Consider the following 19,204-nt stretch of genomic DNA (forward strand, 5'->3'; position numbering starts at 1 on the left):
GGGTAGAGGCAACGCACCACTAGACATTATCTACACAAATTATATAAAAGTATAGTCTAAATTTTTGGATTATTGACATTAGTATGTTAATAGAAAAGAATGTACTAATTTGTTTTATTATTATGTAAAAATGTTAATATTGGAAAAATTGGTCTAAATTAATTTTGTAATTATTTACATTATTATGTAAAAATATTAGTATATATTGGGAATATTTTTCCGTTTTATTTTAATTTTTTTGATTGATATGTAAAAATGTAAATAATGGAGAAATTGGTCTAAATTAATTTTGTGATTATTTTACATTACTATGTAAAAAATGTTAGTATATATTGGGAATATTGTTCCGTTTTATTTTAATTTTTTTTATAATTATGAAAAAAATAATAATATTGGGAAGATTGGTCTAAATTAATTTTGTGATTATGTGTGAGAGATCTTGTGAACGGAATTTTCAGGAATGTAATTGGTTATTGGTGTCTTAAGAGTAATTTGGAGCCCCGTTCCAAATCCGTTTTGATTAATTGGATAACGGGTTAAGGTAATATGGAGCCCCGGCCCAACCCTCTTGATTAACTGGGCATCGGGCTATCCTTAAACTAACTTGCACATCAAAATATGCACACCATAAGAGATTAAAACACCCTGTAATTGCCAAATTGTGCCCTTACCTTCCAGCCCCCAACGGTTTAAATCAAATCGTGACCTGCAGACTCAAATGAAATCCCTGATCACCAGAACTGCTATAATCAATACGTATGTTTTTCAATTGGAAAAAACAATTTCCATAGTATGTTTTTGCCAAACACCAGTCCCTTAAAAAAGACTTTGATAATAGTGAGCTCCATGCCAACGTTGTGCAAATGTCATCGGTTCTTATAGCACCATGTTTGGGATTCTTAAGCTTTAAGGCGATAAAGAGATAATAACGGAGGATTTTAGGGGAACCTGCTATTTAACAGGATACAAGCTGTCTATATTTATTAGATCAATCGTAAAAATGCTAAACTCTCCGTTGTAAAATACAGTTAACGAAATAACAGCGTGACCGTGCGGAACAAAACAAATGTACATATAGTAGTAGACTACCAGTTTTTGTACATGAAGGAGAAAACAATGCTCGCAGCATGTTTTGAAGACCAAACGTTCGGAATCTCAACGAAACATAAACCAGATGAGGCAGATTAGAATGAGTACAGCTCCTCCAACCATCAGCTTCATGTGAAGATTCTGCAACCACATCTTCCGACGTAGCTGCCTTCCTTGCCTTTGGAAGCTGTCAGCCTGAACAAATCTCCATAAGCACATTAAAAGGAAACCTAAAATTCCATAGCTTAGCATAGAGGGCAGAAAGAGAGGACTCACCTGGAATTGCAGGTTCTCTGTTTTATCTACCAGCAATTCAATTTTCTCGCCACGATCCAAAACCTGAAGGAGAACAAAGAGTCTGAAAACTGTGTCCAACAACCTTTTTAAGGTTTAATCTAAGGATGCCATAAATAGGAGAGACTTCTTAGGAAATAACCCCTTGCAAATGTTTAAAACATCACAGAAAATCAATGTTGCTCCAACCTGGTTTTCACATAACAGAGATGGACAGGCACCTACAGTTCTTTATCTCTATACAGTTACAAGACTTGGAAGTAGATATGTGGACAGTTGCACAAGCCTTTACCTTTTCAATAATAATTTAACAACTCAATGAAATATTCAATTTCTTCATAAAATAAAAGTCCTGGAGAAGCATATCTGCAGAATTTCCCTATTTGCCACCAGAGAACGAGAATCATAGTTACGACTCAAGATACGTACCAAGATTCTAATTCGTAAATCCAATTCCTTTTCCAATAACACAACCTCATGACACAGAGGGGGCACACCTATCAATACAGTGGATACATAATATCTAATCTTCCTATCCAATTGGCAGGCCTCCATCAATCTCCCAAATGTACATATTCACACTATGTCGAACTCTTTTCATACCAAGAAAAACAGTTAAAAATTATTAAATTACTATAAAAGTAGTTTCATAGACTCGTACAACAGCATTATATTAATATCTCTTTTGGATAAATGGACCTTTTGGAAAGCCAACATGATTTAACTGAATCTGATTGCAAAGGAAGAATAACGTAATATGATGAGAAGTTTCACATTCTCCTGTCCACTTAAAGACAAAATAGAAGAATGTTCTAGAATTGAAGACCTGTAGCCAGCATACTTCATTTTACCAACGATGGTAATAATATGCCAGAGACAGGAATGCCCAGATTAATAACAAGGAGCTGATAACCACACCTTATGTTCATCTTAATGAGCTCAAGCAGGTTTCACCTCAACACAGTTCTGCTATTATGGTTTTATTGTAGCCAGACCAAACACTGACATGTTTGCCACTACACAACGATTTAAACTGAGGCAGGAGGTTTACTAGAGCATAGACTCCACCTGGCCCCAAAATGTTCACCACACATCTAAGTGAACCGACCCTTGTTTACTAAAAATTAATTGGCATAAAATAACTAGTTAAAAGGATACACACAACCAAATACCAAAAAAGCTTAGAATAGGTGATTATAACTATAATATCACTTGTGAACAGAGGTCAGAAAACCAACAGAAAATGGATAGAAGAGAAACAAGGAGATGTGAGGGACACAAGCTCCAAGGCAGACAGTCTTACTTTACCAGGGGTGGCTGAGCAGTTCTAGGAATTTCTTATTTGTTGGACCATGAGTGAGCATAGTGGAGCCTGATTGTCAACTCTTTACCAAAATATTAACTAGACGTATCCAAATCATTAAATATCATTAGTATTCTGAGTGAATTATTTCCCATTGGAATGAGTTAAGAGTTTTCTTCCATGTATGTGGTGTGCGATTGTGTGTCTCTATCTGCATGTAATTATTTGTGCATAAGAAAAAATGATGACAATGGATAGATTTAGTGTGGGCAGAATAAGCAAAAGCTGTTCTTTTAAATTTACATTTGTCTAAGAGAGGTAGACTTACATGCAAGTATGTCAGGGAGAGAGAGGATGAGAAGACAAGTGGAGATTTCTTTAGTGGGCCCGACTAAGCTAATCTAGGCATTTTTTTTTGTTTTTCCATGGAAATACAAACGAATCCAAGTCACTATAGCATCATTATTTGCTAAGTACTAAATATTTCTCCCTTGAGATGCACCTACAAGTGGACTCGGATATACATGTCTGCTTTTGGTGTGTGCCTCACACACACAAGTATACAGAGAAGAAGAATGGATAAAACAAGCTGTCTCTAGTAGGCAAGATAAACAAAATTCGCAACTTTGAATTTACAGAATCATGAGAATAATAGAAGACACAAAACGGAGCATGACTATCAACTCATAATCATCTCATTTAACTTTCTCTGACTGAAATTATTTCTCCCTGAGCAGCCTGAATTTTGTATACCAGACGAGTTCCAAAGCAACAACAACCAAGAGAGAAAGTTTAATAAAGAGCGTAATGAACAATTGCAATCTAAAGAGAAGCATAACTTGAATTCTTAGAATTTGTTTAAGACCAGGATTACATTCAATCATCATTCACTTTTAATCTAATAGTAGAAGGGACTGCATGTGTACCTTCTCAATGTTGTCCATCATTATCCCTTTGACCTCTGTTATTTGAGCCTTCAGTTTGGACAGCTTATTCATTTCCTCTGGATGATTCATACAATACTGCATGTGCTCCTTAAGCCTCGGTCTAGTAGAACAAAAAGAATAAGAAGTCAGAAGTATACCAGGGCAATAGTATATTAAAGTTGTCATATTTTCCAAAGAAAAGCATGGATGATATGTACCCAAATTCTCGATCAAGATTGTATGCAATGCTGAACCGATCTTCAAATAAATCATCATCTTCATCGTCATCATCAGCTAGAGGGTGTGGACCATCCCTCTTGATGCTATCACCATAACGTTGTTTGAAGTCGTCCTTCACTCTCTCAAGAAATACAAAAGGTACGCTTCTTCCCATTGATTCATCTGCAACAACAAGGAACACTGCACACCCGAACAAGTATTAAGATATCGCTAGATTTAATTTAAGCAATAAAAGTGCATATGATATCCATGCACACAAAAGAAATTAAGTACCAAATCCATCATCGAGGAGGAAATTGAAAGTGTGGCCATCACACGAGTACGTGTACTTGCTGCTGTTACTAGGAAGCTTTTGCAAGCACTGGACAGCAATCGTGCTGAAGTTTCCAGAATAAGGGGTGTGCTCTGCCAGCACAACAGTCCCTTTTGCGACGAAGCTATAAATCAAGCCTTTTGGACTCATTCTTGTAAAGCAAATAACCCCCCAACAATATTCCCGTTATTCACCTATCAAGTTAAAACAAAAGCAATTTAATAAACCCAAATTTAATCCAAGCCGAATACAAACACCCCCCACCTCCCAAGAACAACAGAAGGAAGATGAGATAATATAAAACCAATCAAACTCATCATGCAAAAGGAAAGACAGTTGCTTCCCACCCAAAAGAACACTCATTCCAGATGAACTACACATCAACAGATTAAATTATCTAAGACAATGTATAGAGACATAAGCAGTATCCGAAGCGAACTCCATCGAAACACAACTAATATGCAAAAAATAACCCTAAAACAGGGAAGTCAAAATAATAAATTTACCATCAAAAATTGAGGAAATTGAGAAAAATAATCATGCTACCCACAGATAAAAGGAACCAAATGAGCAATAACGCATAACGAAACACAAAGAAACTGCATAAAAAATGGGTATCGAGAATTAAAAGTCAAAATAACTGCAAAAAAAATAAATGGGCGTCGAGAATTGATGAAACAAGAATCATAACCTCTGTGATGAGGTGGGAGGTTTCTGAATCTTAATCGATCTAAGCTAATTCTTCTAAAAAATATATTGATGACGGATTTCTTGCGTTTGCGTGAAGAGAACTGTGAAAAGTTCGCTCAGAGAGTTAGACAGCAGAGGAGTCGATGCGCTGGAAATTAACTGTGGGAAATGACAACCCTGGCTACTAGTTTTGTTTGTTTTTGTAGTTGGCCGTTTCTTCTGATATTTTATTGCTTGTTTTCCTAAACTACCGCTGCTTTTTTTTTAAATAAATTGATTATATTATCTTCTTAATCAACTACTATTATAGAATAATAATTCACATGAAGTATGAATTTATGATCTTATAATCATGAGGCATTGAATTCATCAATTAAACTAAGCTCATTGCTAAAATTTATTGCTTTTTCCTTTTGATGAATTGTTCGTTCAATTTTTAAAATTAGTCAAATTACTACCAATATTTTAGAGCAGTTGAATCTAAAACTCAGACCATCCTCAACACCTTATTTGGGATAGGATACAAAAATCGTGAACGGGTCTTAGACCCTCATGAAAATACAAGAAAATGACTATACTTAGATTTTCTCCAAAAATACAAAATTATATATATTTTTTTTAAATAACTTATAAAATTATATTTACATCCTCTCTGAAATTCTCCGTTTAGAGCTGTCTCCCTTTCGTTAAGATTTAGACAGAAAACGTTGATGTCAATTAAAAAAATTATGTAAACTTTCAATTTACCCCTCATCCACCTTTCCACTAGTAATATTTTTAAACTTGGGGATCACATCAATTTTGGTCCCTAAACTATACGGCTTTTTCAGTTTTGATACCCTAACTTTAAGAGTTTGATTTTAGTACCTCAACTTTTGGGAAAATAATAAGTCTTAGTACTTTGGCTGGGTTTTAGGGGGATTTATGACAATTTTATCCCTTTAAGACTTTTAAAGGTTCGTTTTAGTCCATTTGTTATTTTATATGCATAACTCACACCATGCTCACACTTATTTTATAAGCATAACCCACACCTTCCCTCACATAGAATGGTATCAAAGTGTAGGTTTATTAATGAAAAATTTGTTTATATTATATATTGATATTTTAATCCCTAAGAAAAGAAATTTCGCAAAGTATGAAATCAGACGAAAGTTTAAGTTACAATGAAAATAAAGAATATTTTCAGACTCTGGAAATGCAAAAAGGGAATTTCTTCATGAAATTTCTCAAGATGGATCAAGTAAATTCCTCAAACAATATAGTTCTTAGAATTATGATAAGAAAAATGGTTGGAAAGAACATAAGCCGGATACTCTGAAAATCTCTCAAAATCTAAGAGAGACAACAGAGAGTTCAAGATTTTGGGCATAGGTTATTCTATTAACTTAAGAAAATAGATCTCTTAAATCGAAAGATAGACCAGATTCTTAATATCCTTCCTGATGTACACAAGGACTGAATTCACATATCTAAAGAAAAATCGAAGGAATACCCCTGAAACATCCAAATCTTACCAAGAGCATATCAGGGAAAATAACAGAAGCGGTCACCAGGATCACTGAAGGGGAAGTAATGAAATTCTTGTGGAAGAACGTAATGTGTCGGTATGGAGTCCCAAGAGTATCAGTGTCAGACAATGAAGCCAAGTTCTAGAGAAGGAAAGTTGTGGAATGGTACAAGAAAATGCGAATAACACAAAACTTCACCTCAATGAGACACCCACAGGCAAATGCACAAGTAGTGGATAGTAACTGGATTTTACTGCAAAACTTGAAGACAAGGTTGGATGGAGCAAAGACAGCCTGGCTGGAAGAATTGTCAGAAGTTTTACGGGCCTATAGGACAACACCGAGAACAACTATCGGAGAGATACTATTTTGCATGGTCTATAGGTCGTAAGCAATTGTCCCTACTGAGATAGGATCCATGACAATGACACTAAGGGTCGAGCAATACTATGAGGAGGAAAACACCAGTATCTCACTTCAAACACCATCAAACGTTCAATACCATTAGAAATTGCATCAGTTGACCTGCTTCTATTTGTGCGATGTTTCTAGTGTTACATTGACAAACACATAAGCCACAAGTACACAAAGCTGGAGGCATCAAATAGCGTACTTCGTCCTAGAGCTATTTAGGAGTGGTGTAGTAAGTGACTACACTCAAGTTTCCTTGCATCATAGAGTTTATTTCCCTCTATATTTGATACAGTAATGGTCCATTAGATTCACCATACCGCGCCTCAAGCTCCAACCACAAAGCTTGCACAAAGTTTGAATAGAGATAAGCATTCACTATATCTTTCGATATAGTATTTAGGATCCAGGTTAATACCATACAATCAGTGATTTTCCACTGCCTAATCGCCTCAACCCCTTTACGAGGCTGTGTACAAGTCCATCAATGAAACTCAGTTTGTCTCTTCTCCCTAGCGCGATTCGCACTGCTTTGCTCCACGCCAACCAATTGTTGCCATTTAGTGGCGCTGAAATGATTGGTAAAGGAGGATAATCAAGACGCGGTGACTTTGTGCTATTGTTTTCTCCTCCAGATCTAGTATCAACAACACAAGTTGCAGTAGCTTCCCTTGAAGATTCTACCATTTCTCCAATCTTCAAAATCAGAAAATGATCGACATTGAGATCATGAATCAAAGCCTCTAACTAGTTAGGATATGGAGAGACCATCAATTTGATGGCTCTTATACTAGTGAAGTTTTTAATGGTAGAAAATGCAGCAAATAAACAAAGCCATGATGAATTTTCTCTGTAAAACTGATTTTGTATTTTATGTTATGAATCAAGTGATACAGAGCATGAGCTTAAATAGTTGTGTTGGGTGCCAAAAAAATATCCTAACCACCTGTGCCACATCAGCGACCACCTAAGCTCCAACAAAAAAGAAGGAAATGTTGTACAAAATATCTATACAAAACACAACAAAAGAAACGCTACTCTACTCTGTCTCTGTACAAGTGCGATTTTACTGAAGAAGCAACACATGAATGAACTTTCTTCAGTGTGAGGCTGCAGTATAGTGATCATAACTTCTCTACAAAATTCAACAAGAATAGGGCTTGATACATTGTTCTGCATGTTTGTGCTGGAATGCAGTTAAGTTTCTACAGCGTGGAAAGCTTGTCCTTTTTCTTCTGTCCAATTCTCCTTTCCCTCTGATATGCTACTTTAAGCTTTTGAATGTTTATGAATGGGTAAGAAAATTGTTGTTCCACAAGTCCCAATTTGTATGCATTTATCTGCTATAGTTTTCTTGATCTTATATATTCAGAGAACCAGAACAGGGATGACGAAAACGTGACTTTAATATTCCAATCTGAATTTTCACGTGCAGTTTTCCAATATGTTGTCATTTCATCGATACTAATATAAAAAAAGAAAGCGCATCTACACTCAAATGACAGTCGATAACACCGCTGAACCAATATTTGTGAAGTCAAAATTGCCTTTCAACTTATATAATATATATAACTAACTTATTCAACACTTTAAATTTTGCATTAACTAATAAATTATTATCTTTTCTTTCTTTTCTTTTTAATATAATGTATTGATTTTTATACTTTATTCTTATTCATAATATATATATTAACATAAAAGTTTGTTTATTATATACGCACAATAACCACGTGCCATATTGTCCAGTGAATTAAAATCAATTTGTGAGTGTGGTTCCATGTTGGGCGATTTTCTAGTTTTTAAGTTCAGTTCCTCTAGAAGTTAAATAAATGAAGTTAATTTTAGTCCATGTACGATCCTCCATAATAGTATATGAAATCATTTCGTTTGAAAGGAGCATATTTTAGCGGATAATCCAATTACTGCAATCAGTGTCAAAAAATTTGCTTGAAGAAAAAAGATAATGGCGCAGTCTGGGAATACTGAAATTTGGAAGAATGACAGGACATGAAACATTTACTTAAACTTCATGTAAAAAATTTCATAATTAAAAATACCTTCCCATGGCTTATGGTCCATAAAAACACTGAGATAGTGAATATCAGATTTGCATGGGCAAAACTGAATTCTTAATGCAATTTTCAGTTGACCTAAGCATTTCTTTTGAGCATCAGGAGGACAATGCATAGTGCTTGACAGTCTTGTGAATGTATGTAATCTCACTATGCTACAAGTTCAAGGAACCTCAATGTATTCATCATCCCTTAAAAAACTAATACCGTTGGTTGGGTCGAGCAATGTTTCTAAATGGGGATAAGAGTAAGATTTAAGAATAGGCCGAATAATGAACATTTAGAAGAGTAATACCAAAACGACTAATATAAACATCTCGCGTTATAATTAATCCTACATCCTTACAGTAGATTACTTTAATTTCTCAGTCCATCAGACGAATGATGACCTCTACGACGGTCCCTATCTCTATGAAATTAATCATCACGTAATTTTAAAATTAGGAATAATCACACATCCTCCTCTACAATTTAGTGAAATTACATATAAACCTCCCGTAATTTAAAAAATCATATCTAGTACCCAGCATCCTTGGGGATTGCTAAATGATATGTAATGATATGTAGAAAGATATGCAAGAAGGCAGCTCACGCAGCAAAAAGGGGTTAAGTATTTGCCGTCACACCCATATAGGTGTCTTATATGGGACCTTACTTTCATTATAATCCAATTTAATTATATTAGACTCAAGTTTGTTTGCAATATAATAGGCTCAAGTTGAAATCGAGCTCAAACAAGCTCAAGCCCATGGAGAGTCTTACTCGAGCAACGCAAGACTTTGACTCACTACATTAGCAAATACTTTCTGTACTACCTTTGGTTTTTCAACTAGTTCTAAGCGAATAGTCAGCCCTATGAAGTAACACACACAAGGTAAAGTGAAATAATTCAGCACGAAATGCACAAATCAGAGACCAGATCACGGGAGAAGACGAAGAAAACTTACACTTGAAACCAACATAACATAAATTATATTACAACGACACAAGTTTTACAACATTGCAGCTTTGTCCCAGAGAAGCTCTTGGGCATTAATTCCAAATAGTTAGCAAATAACATGAGAATTGAGAAAAGATAGGATAGGAAGCAATAACAGTTACTGAGCAGGACGAAACAAGAATTCGTTTGCATCCAGCATTTGGTTTAAATGAATTACCTTCCGGACCAGCCGAATAGTTTTCTGGTGCAAATGGAAGGTAATGAACCTATCAATGATTCCCTGGTTTTGCCCCATTAATAGTCGGAGCAGCACCTCTAGTTGTCTTCACATAGGCAGCATAATCACTGTAGTGCATGGTATATAGAGTGCTCTGGTAACGGGTAAGCTGAATACGCTTCCTCAGTTGTTCAGTGATAGTGCCACTATAACCTGCCTTTCTCATCAATGAGTCGATTGCTTCTGTCTTTGTCCAATCTTGCATGATAAATAAAGAAAACTATCAGAAATTTAAAGCAAGAATGTGATAGCTTTCCCCTATGGATGTACACTAACCTGTTAATGCACGACTTTTGGAAATAAAAAGAATTTCATACTGTACCTTCGTGAGCAGCAACCTCGGGCAAGTAGGTCGCACTTCGCCTTGTATTGTAGTCAGGATCAGTAAATTCAATAATTATTCCATGCTTTCCTACCTGGATAAACAGTAATTTGATTAGAACCAAAGCTCGACTCCAGAATTCAGGCTTGCCAATATGCTCTTACATCCTTCACAATAAATTTACTGATCAATTTATTCAAGGAACTGTAGATATGAATGAAGCAAAGAATCACTCAAAAGAAGCATTTAACCATGCGTATAGAATCAGCATTTGGAGACAAATCACCATTCAATTTAAAATATGCTTCGAGGTTGCATCAACAAACTTGGCAGTATTAGTTTGAAGAAGGGGGAAACAGATTGCAAACAAAGAGGTCATTTCATTCCCCAGAAGAAATCACTGACCTCTATTGTAATATAGACCTCAAGTTCAATATATAACTACAGTGGCAACTCTCGGCATCTAATACTAGCATCTTCTGTTTAGTGGTGGCAATATGGGTTGAAAACCCATGGTTCCAACCCAATCGACCTAGCTTTGGGTTTGGGTTGGGTTTAAATGTTTCAATTTGGGTCAAATGTGGGATGTGTTTAATTAAATTTACTATATTATGGGTCTTAAATGGGTCCCATCTTTAAATTTGCATTTAGTCAATTAAATGTCATTTTTAAAAATATCATGGAATTAACGAAAGATGTCACTATAATCATAGTTCAAAATGTGTTGTGCGTTTAATTAAGTCCCACATGTTTTCTAACGGGTCCTAAAATGAGTCTCATCATAATTATTTTCCTATTAATCAATCAAATATTATATATTTGTTTTTTAAATATCGATTAAAAATATTATTTTTAATAATATTATGCAACTAAATAAAGATACTACTATAGCCATGATTCTACAAGCATTTTCTTTAATTTTCTTCTATAACTATATAAAGATAATATTTCTAAATAATATATTTTCATTTGACTTGGAAAAGAAAAAGCATGATAGACCTCTAATTTTTCATAACTAGTAAATTATTGCTTCTTAGGGGTGTCATTCTGTAAAATCAATTTGAACGGAATCAAAATGAGATTTGGATAAATAAAAAATCTGGTGCAATATATTGTGAAAAGTAATTATTAAAAGATAATAATTCATAATTATATTTGATATCATAATGACACACGTAACTTGCTAAAAATTAGTAGACAATATTTGATAGAGATCCAAAAATTCTATGAATTTTTTTTTTAATTGTATTAAACCCAACAATATCTAAATCAACATGCTTCCAACCTGATCCATATTTGACCCATACATTTAAACCCATATCGGACCTTACCCATTGTGAACCCAATCTATTTAGACCTGACCCACACCCAACCTACCCGTTTGCCACCTCTACTTTTGTCATAACCCGTGCTTGGGAACAGAAGTAAATTAGTTAGCATTTCTTGTTAGATTTTCAGTCTAGAAGTAAGTATCTTAGAATGTCCAATAGTGCAAACAAAATTTCAATTTTGAAACAAAACATATCAACAGAACAAGCAAACTCAAACTCAGCAGTCAAAAGATATATATAAGTCAAACAGCCTGCATAAATTCAATTTTGAGAAGAGTAAGAACAAGCAAGGTCAAAAGTCAGTTTAAAGACATACGTAAGTTAAACAGAATACCTAAATTCAATTTTGTAAAGGAAAAAGATGCAAACTCAATAATCCATCTAATGATATTAGTAAGTCAAATACACAAGTTCATTTTCAAAATGAAAAAGAGATCAAGCAAACTCAAGCATCAATAATTGGTTTAAAACAAATAAAATTAACATAGTTTGTTGAATTATTGATTGCGACAAGAAGTTTGCCACAATAGAAAAGGTAGTCCCCTCCGAATTCTCCAATCTCCTTCACACGCAATATTCTTACGCTCACAAAGTATTAAGTAGTTAATTGTCAACACTAATCCATTTAAACAGTGATCTGATTCACTAAAACTCTACCCTAATTTAAGTTCAAATACATAGGCAATAGAACAATGGTGATTCAAGTTCATGAGCTACAAACGATCAAATTTCCGCATACTACTGTCATGCCAATTGTCTTGTGCTGAAGACTGGATATTTTTTTGTTGTTTGAAAGTATTTAAAAACTCAGACTACTGCATCCTACAATAAGGCGTTGTAGAGGGTGTTTGGCTGAGCATATAAGCTCTTTAAAACATTTCATAAAGATGTTGAAAATTGTTTGGTAAATTCTTTAGAGAAGTAGCTTACAAGATCCAAAAATAAGATATTAGGGGCTTATAAGCTCCTTTAAGAAAAGTAGTTCCTAATTTATTTTTAAGATCATATAAACAACAACCATAATTAAAAGGAAAATGGGGAAAAATATCCTTCAGGTTATATTAATCACAAAATATGTTCTGATTTTATCTAAAAGCTTATTTTCAAAACAAGATCTAACACCTTGTAAGGTCTAATCTAAAACATCTAATAAGATGTATTACATCTATAAGATCCTTTAAATAGCTTAGCCAAACACCATTTTAGAATGAAATATAACATCTCATAAGCTCTAAAAATATCTTATAAGTTGTATGAGCTTATAAAATGTTTTAAATAAGCTTAGTCAAACACCCTTGTGACATTAATGAATTTGGTTTCCAAAGAAGTTTATAAACATAGCAAAACATAGGATCCATGACACAATTTGCATCTTTGTTCAACTAAGACACAAAGTTAGAAATAGATACATGTGTATAACACAGGTTTGTCACTAACACAAGATCCATTAGAGCAGTTACCTCCCAGTCGAGGTAGTTACGAGCAGTTTCATAATTAGTCAGTATGGAAACTGTACATTCCAAGTAAGGCAATTCTTTAGCTTGTATAGGGGGGAAACGACGGTCCCTGAGGGCACTGCAAAATATAAAATGTGGACCGATATTATATTTTCATAGAGATTAGCAGGATATACAGTAGAAGCCCACATAAAATGAGATCCAATTCAACAATTTCAACGTAGCAACTAAAAGTAGAGTATAAACAGCTTTGGGATTATTATGATGACTATTTGTATAAAGGATTAACATTCAAGATAAGTAAAAAGGAGGAACTCATTACCATTAAAGATGTTAGTGAAGACTGAAGGGAATAGAGTATTAGACTTTGGGTTTACCTCAGTGACATCAAAGATGTGAAACTTCCTCATGTTGAATAAGAATTTTGGGAACCTCACAAAAGTATTGTGATGGAAGATAAGAGGGTATTCAGTATTCAGTGAATATTCTTATTTCCATTTCCATCAATAAGTTATCTCAGCCATCACATAGTGTTTGAGCTCTTACAGAGCAGTTGACCAGGAAATGCAAATGCTTATACACATAACACCATTGAAGATGATCTATGTCAACAATCAAACCAGCAAAAGCCTTCTAAAAGATTATCAGACAGGTAAACCAAGAAGAAATTTTTCATTTTAACCCCATCACAGAATGAGCAGTTTATTTAAGCCTAACATATTGCGTAACATATTGAAATTGTACAATCTAACTCAAGCTGCAAGCTTTTAAGTTTTAACCAGTGAAGATCAACAGTTATACCAGAGAACACACAAAAAATGTTGCAGGAAAATGGGAAATTAGGCAGGTCATGAGAATGTGGAACCATTATGTGTTTAGATAAGCATGTTATTTTTCCCCTGGTCAAGACATCAATGGCATGTAACACAATCCAAGCTTAACTTAAGAATGTAAATATAGTGGCTAACAACAAAATCCTATGTTCAGTGGTATCACTCAATAGATGATTCAAGAGACATCGAAGAGCAAATAGCAAATGCGTAAAATAAGTAAGCCACTCAAACCTTGATGCCTCAGAAAGAATGAGCATCAAGACATATCATACCTCTGGCATTCCGAGTTTGAAAAATTTATTATTTAATTACCTTGTTAAAGCATAGTCCCTGAAACCATTAATTATGCAGCGAGCTTCAAGAGTCCCTATGCATCCACGTAAACGAGGTTCCCCACCATTGACTGCTTTCTTCCAAGTCACAAACAATGGGCTGAAAAACCAGAGTGTAATTGCATGAGGCATAAACCATATATCAAAGAATTCTGGATGTCACCAAGTAGTTTATTTATCAAAAATTCAAAGCCTGTCAGTTAAAAGCATTAAATCCATTCTTTTGCTAACCAGACAAGAAAAAAGATAATCTTTTGGAATAATTTGTCTACTTTGATAAAACTTTTTTCCCAGGTGAAAATAGGATGATGTCTTAACAAACAACATCTTTACATTTAACAATCAAGCTCTGTAATCCCAGAAACTTGGTAGTACTGTTGAGATGCATTGCATAAATCAGCAACAGCAAGTTCCCATAGAAATCCGGATCATTTCAAGTCATGAAAACTTCTTAAATTATAAAGGATGCCACTTATAAATCACATGCAAATGCACGCTATGCAGGCAATTAACCAGAGCACATTTTCCTGATAAGAAAATATAAGCAAAAACTAGCAAACTAGCAAACATTTTCTTCGTACGTATAGTAAAATATTGTACATATAAAAATAAAAAACGAAAATAAAAAAAAAGGCACAAATTAACCATCAAAACAAACTAAAAACTTGAAACAACAACTATAGCTACAGTCTCTCACATACAATCACAGACAATCCAAAAAAAAAGGGCAGAAAGAAGGGGAATCCCGTACTGTTGACCCTCATCGAAAGCGGGAGGAGGAGCTTCCTCGCTGTTGTAGTGCGCGACCAGTGTGTCGAAGCAGTACACCACCATTTCCCTATTTGCCGACACCATTTTTTTCAGTTCCCCTTGTGTTACAAAATAAATAATCAATCAGTTGAATTCGATCAATCGGAATACGACCGATTGGCGAAAAATTCACGGGATGATCAGAAATCGAATTAGGGTTTGAGTAAGGAGAGCAGAAAGGCAAGGCAAGATACTTTTGGGTGTAGGCTGTAGGAATGGAAATGGAGTGAGGGACTCTCTTTCTTCCTATAGAGGTTGGTCCCGGGAATAATTGAGAAGCACTGGAAATAAAATATATACACGCGCGTGTGTGGGGAAAATGCTGTCAAGGAACAAACGGCCTAAGTTGCAGCCTTGCTGCGGCGTCGTTTGTGTATTTTTTTCCAAAATGTTTTAAAAATTCTAATATATATAATACCAATAATGCCCTGGTGAAGGGGTTAAGATCCAAGTTTGAAGTCCATGGATAGGTTGGAGTCATAAATTTGAATCCCACTAAATATACAAGTATTTATGTTGCTTTATGTAAATTTATAATAATTTATTTTATTATTTATAATTTTATTAATATTTAATTGAATTGATCTATTACTTAATTTATTTATGTATTAATGTAATCATGTCATTCAAAATTCTAATTGATGCTCCAAAATATGCAAAGCTCGCAAAGGAGCCCAACATGGGAAAGGCCCTAGAAGGATGCTGAAAGAAAGCGGATCGGCCTGAAAATGTGATGGAAGGGTGGAAAAAATGAAATTTAAAAGCTGTTAAAGAAAATAATTCGAATTAAGGGTGTATCTTTGATTTTTCTTGGTGGTTCGGTGCATTAAATGCAGATCTGATCATGCATAAGGCATATGAATAAAAAAAATCAAGAGTATAAACGTAAATAGAATTACCTCTCGTTTTTCTCCATCAACCGGCAATACTTGTCCTTGTACTAGCAAGTCTGAAATCGTAGAAGAGAAATCGAAATCACACTACCTGTTAGTGTGTTTCGATCTTCCTTGTTCTTGATATGATTCTAAATCAAGAAAAACTCGAGGTTATGGAGAGAGAAGATGATGGACGAATTTTTTCTTGTCAATAGAGGAGAAAATTGGCTAGACAGAGAGGAGAGTAGTGTGTATGGATGTAAATGAGTCGAACTCGATAAAAAATTATGACTCGAGCTCGAGCTTGAGCTTTTAATTTTGAATCAAGCCCAAAACATTTAGCTCGAGCTCAAGCTTTTCATTTCATTTATAATTAGAATTGACACGCCCGAATTATTTTTAACAAAAATATATTTTTAATTTTCTTCAACTATTAAATAATTGAAAAAATCAATAATTAACATAAAATTAAAAAATATATATAGTAATAATAATGAACTTACTAACTTGTTGCTTAAGAGATTAAATATATAAATAAAAACACCATATATTACTTAATAATTATAATATATGGTTAGTTTTGAATATAAAGCTGATATAACATTGAATATGGAGTTAAATATATAAAAAAATATTAAAAATAAAAAATATATAAAAAAGTTTAAAAAAATTAAAAAGCTTGAGAGCCCGAATAGAAGAGTTTGAGCTCAATCTCGAAAAACTCGAGCTCGAGTTGAGCTCCAGATCCAGAGCTTCGTGAGTCGGCTCAACTCTTCTACCACCCCGAGTAGTGTGAGAGAGATTGAATGAAGCTGGGAGAAGTGGAAGGAAAACTTGTTCAAGGTAGTTTTCATATGTCCACCAATTTCTCAAAATCTCTCCACCTATCCAAGTAGCCAAAAAAAAACAGTCTCCTGCTTCTACCTAATGCACAAAAAAGACCCTAGCACTGAACCCTTAGGAGGATTCCATTAAGTGAAAAGGATTGAAAAAGTCTAGGAATGGTGCTAGCGTGATAGCCTCATCGATACCTAAAAACCCCTATTCACATGTCACCCAATTTTTAGAAGGACATCTCAAAAAGTGATACCCTCCCTACCACGAAAGGTACCCAAGAATCTAGGAATGGCTTTTGGCCTACATCAACCACCCCCTAGGAACCCCAAAAGTTTTGTCCCTGAAAGTAGTTCAATCGGCTTGGAGGATGAGTCCCTAAATGGTTAGGAGTCCCAATTAGAAGCTTCCCTCATATAGATGAAGTCTATCCCCCTAGCAACAATTTTCCTGAGTCCCAAGAAGACTAGACTCTCTCTAGCGGCAAGGGGCAAGGGCTACAAAGGGGTCATCTCCCCTTGGTAAAGGGTAACCGTATTCTTAATACTTACACACACTTAAAATATTGTCATTTAAAGCTACATTGTACTTTTTTATTTTAATTCTTATTTTCATTATTGTTTATTAACTTGAACCTCGAAGTACTAACGTATATTTTGTAGGTTTCACTTCCAGGATGTGTGAAAAGTTAGGCCCAAAGACCTCAAATTGGTGATCCAAACAAGCAACTTTTTGCTCACGTCATTAATATATATATATATATATATATATATATATTAAATTTAAATGACTATTTTTATAAACATCTCCATTTTAGAGGATGAATTCTTAAATCGATAAAAAATACACTGTTTTTATATTATTATTATTATTATCATAATAATAATAATAATAATAATAATAATAATAATAATTGATGCCCGTAATAATTATTTTCTAAGTGCAAAACCTAGATCCAACTCATTTGCATTAGGGAGTTACGTTCAATTCACTCAACAACAATCGGTCCAGACCTAGCTAGCCCACTTAATATCAGGAGGTTGATGGACCACCAACCCAACCAACTCTATTGCTCTGCCGACAGGGCAGCATTTACTCATGATCCAATATCAGCAAGCTCGAGGCTCATTCATCTCATCCAATATGTCAGTATTGTTCTATACACCCAACACCACCTCGTCCTAAAGGGTGTCATCACGAAAACATGTGCCAACTAGATTCGACTGATCAAAGATACATGTAATTAAATTCCTTGATTTTTGGCTATACTGGTAGGATCTCTCCTTGTTGTTATAATTTTGAATAACTTGTCCAACAACAAGATAACTACTAGTTACCACTCATCAGAAATTATAGATATATGATGCCTTTTCTCTTTTAAGACATATTCATATTAAAAGCACTACAGAACCCATCATAAAAAAAAAAAAAAATGAGTATTTTTCAGAACTACTCGCTAAGAGGGGATGTATGTTTTTCTGTTTTAATTTTCAGAAAAGTAAAATCTTATGGATCGTTGTACATTTCAATTTGAATTAGGGATTCCGTGTTCAATTTTAAGTGGCCCTTAACTACATATGTACCTGATCATATATGCTTTATGTATTACAATAAATAAAAGAAGGAGATTTTTCAATGCGAGATCTAAAAACATATCTCTCCGTGGCCCCAGTACTAAGTACGCTATGGTTCGGGGCTTTAGCAGGTCTATTGATAGAGATTAATCGTTTTTTCCCGGATGCGTTGACATTCCCCTTTTTTTCATTCTAGTTATATATATAAGGGTAGTTCAATTAGAAAAGACTTTACCTGCAATAAATCGAGAATAAAAATGAAATTTTGTTCAACCCTTTTGCTTATGGATGGATATATATATTCAACAAAAATATATATCAGGAGTATTAAGTGTAATTTTTTTAATTAAAAAAAATCTATGTTCATTGCTCCAAATCTCATAAAGGATGGTGTAATTATTTCTTACACAATTTATCAAAATACTCATAGTCCTATCAAGTACATCAATATTTTTGTAACATACAAAACAATAATGACAATAAACTACAAATTAATAAGCAAGTAAATGGCCACCCACTGGCATGGAACGTTAACGGAGAACCTAGAGTTGTTCTCGTTTACATGTAGTTTTATCCATAACTCAAGATGGCATCGCACTTGAACGTTCATCCAAATATGAAATATAGACCAAAAGCTGAATACAATTAAAATAAACCTACAGGAAATATGAATAGGAATACAAGGGGGAATATAGTGATAAAATAAATTAACCAAATTAAAACTCGTTTCACCTCAACTTTTTCTAACAAATTCTACCAAGCTCCAAACA

General features: G+C 34.3%; 2 protein-coding genes across 2 annotated transcripts; both read right to left on the minus strand.

Moving 5' to 3' along the window:
- Positions 1-954: 954 nt before the first annotated feature.
- Positions 955-5,043, minus strand: VAMP727 (vesicle-associated membrane protein 727). Its single transcript, XM_011103323.3, has 6 exons — positions 4,857-5,043; positions 4,126-4,359; positions 3,831-4,032; positions 3,613-3,733; positions 1,366-1,428; positions 955-1,284 (listed from the first exon to the last, which is right to left on the minus strand). The coding sequence occupies exons 2-6, from the start codon at positions 4,313-4,315 to the stop codon at positions 1,156-1,158; spliced, it is 705 nt and encodes a 234-aa protein (XP_011101625.2). The 5' UTR covers positions 4,316-4,359; positions 4,857-5,043; the 3' UTR covers positions 955-1,155.
- Positions 5,044-9,798: 4,755 nt separating this feature from the next.
- LOC105179675 (uncharacterized protein At2g38710) lies at positions 9,799-15,435 on the minus strand. The gene is made up of 5 exons (XM_011103325.3): positions 15,093-15,435; positions 14,322-14,441; positions 13,180-13,294; positions 10,389-10,482; positions 9,799-10,264 (listed from the first exon to the last, which is right to left on the minus strand). The coding sequence occupies exons 1-5, from the start codon at positions 15,194-15,196 to the stop codon at positions 10,059-10,061; spliced, it is 639 nt and encodes a 212-aa protein (XP_011101627.1). The 5' UTR covers positions 15,197-15,435; the 3' UTR covers positions 9,799-10,058.
- Positions 15,436-19,204: the final 3,769 nt, after the last annotated feature.

Source organism: Sesamum indicum, linkage group LG4, assembly GCF_026168435.1.
Source record: "Sesamum indicum cultivar Baizhima isolate 11 linkage group LG4, ASM2616843v1, whole genome shotgun sequence".
Classification (NCBI taxonomy): Eukaryota; Viridiplantae; Streptophyta; class Magnoliopsida; order Lamiales; family Pedaliaceae; genus Sesamum; species Sesamum indicum.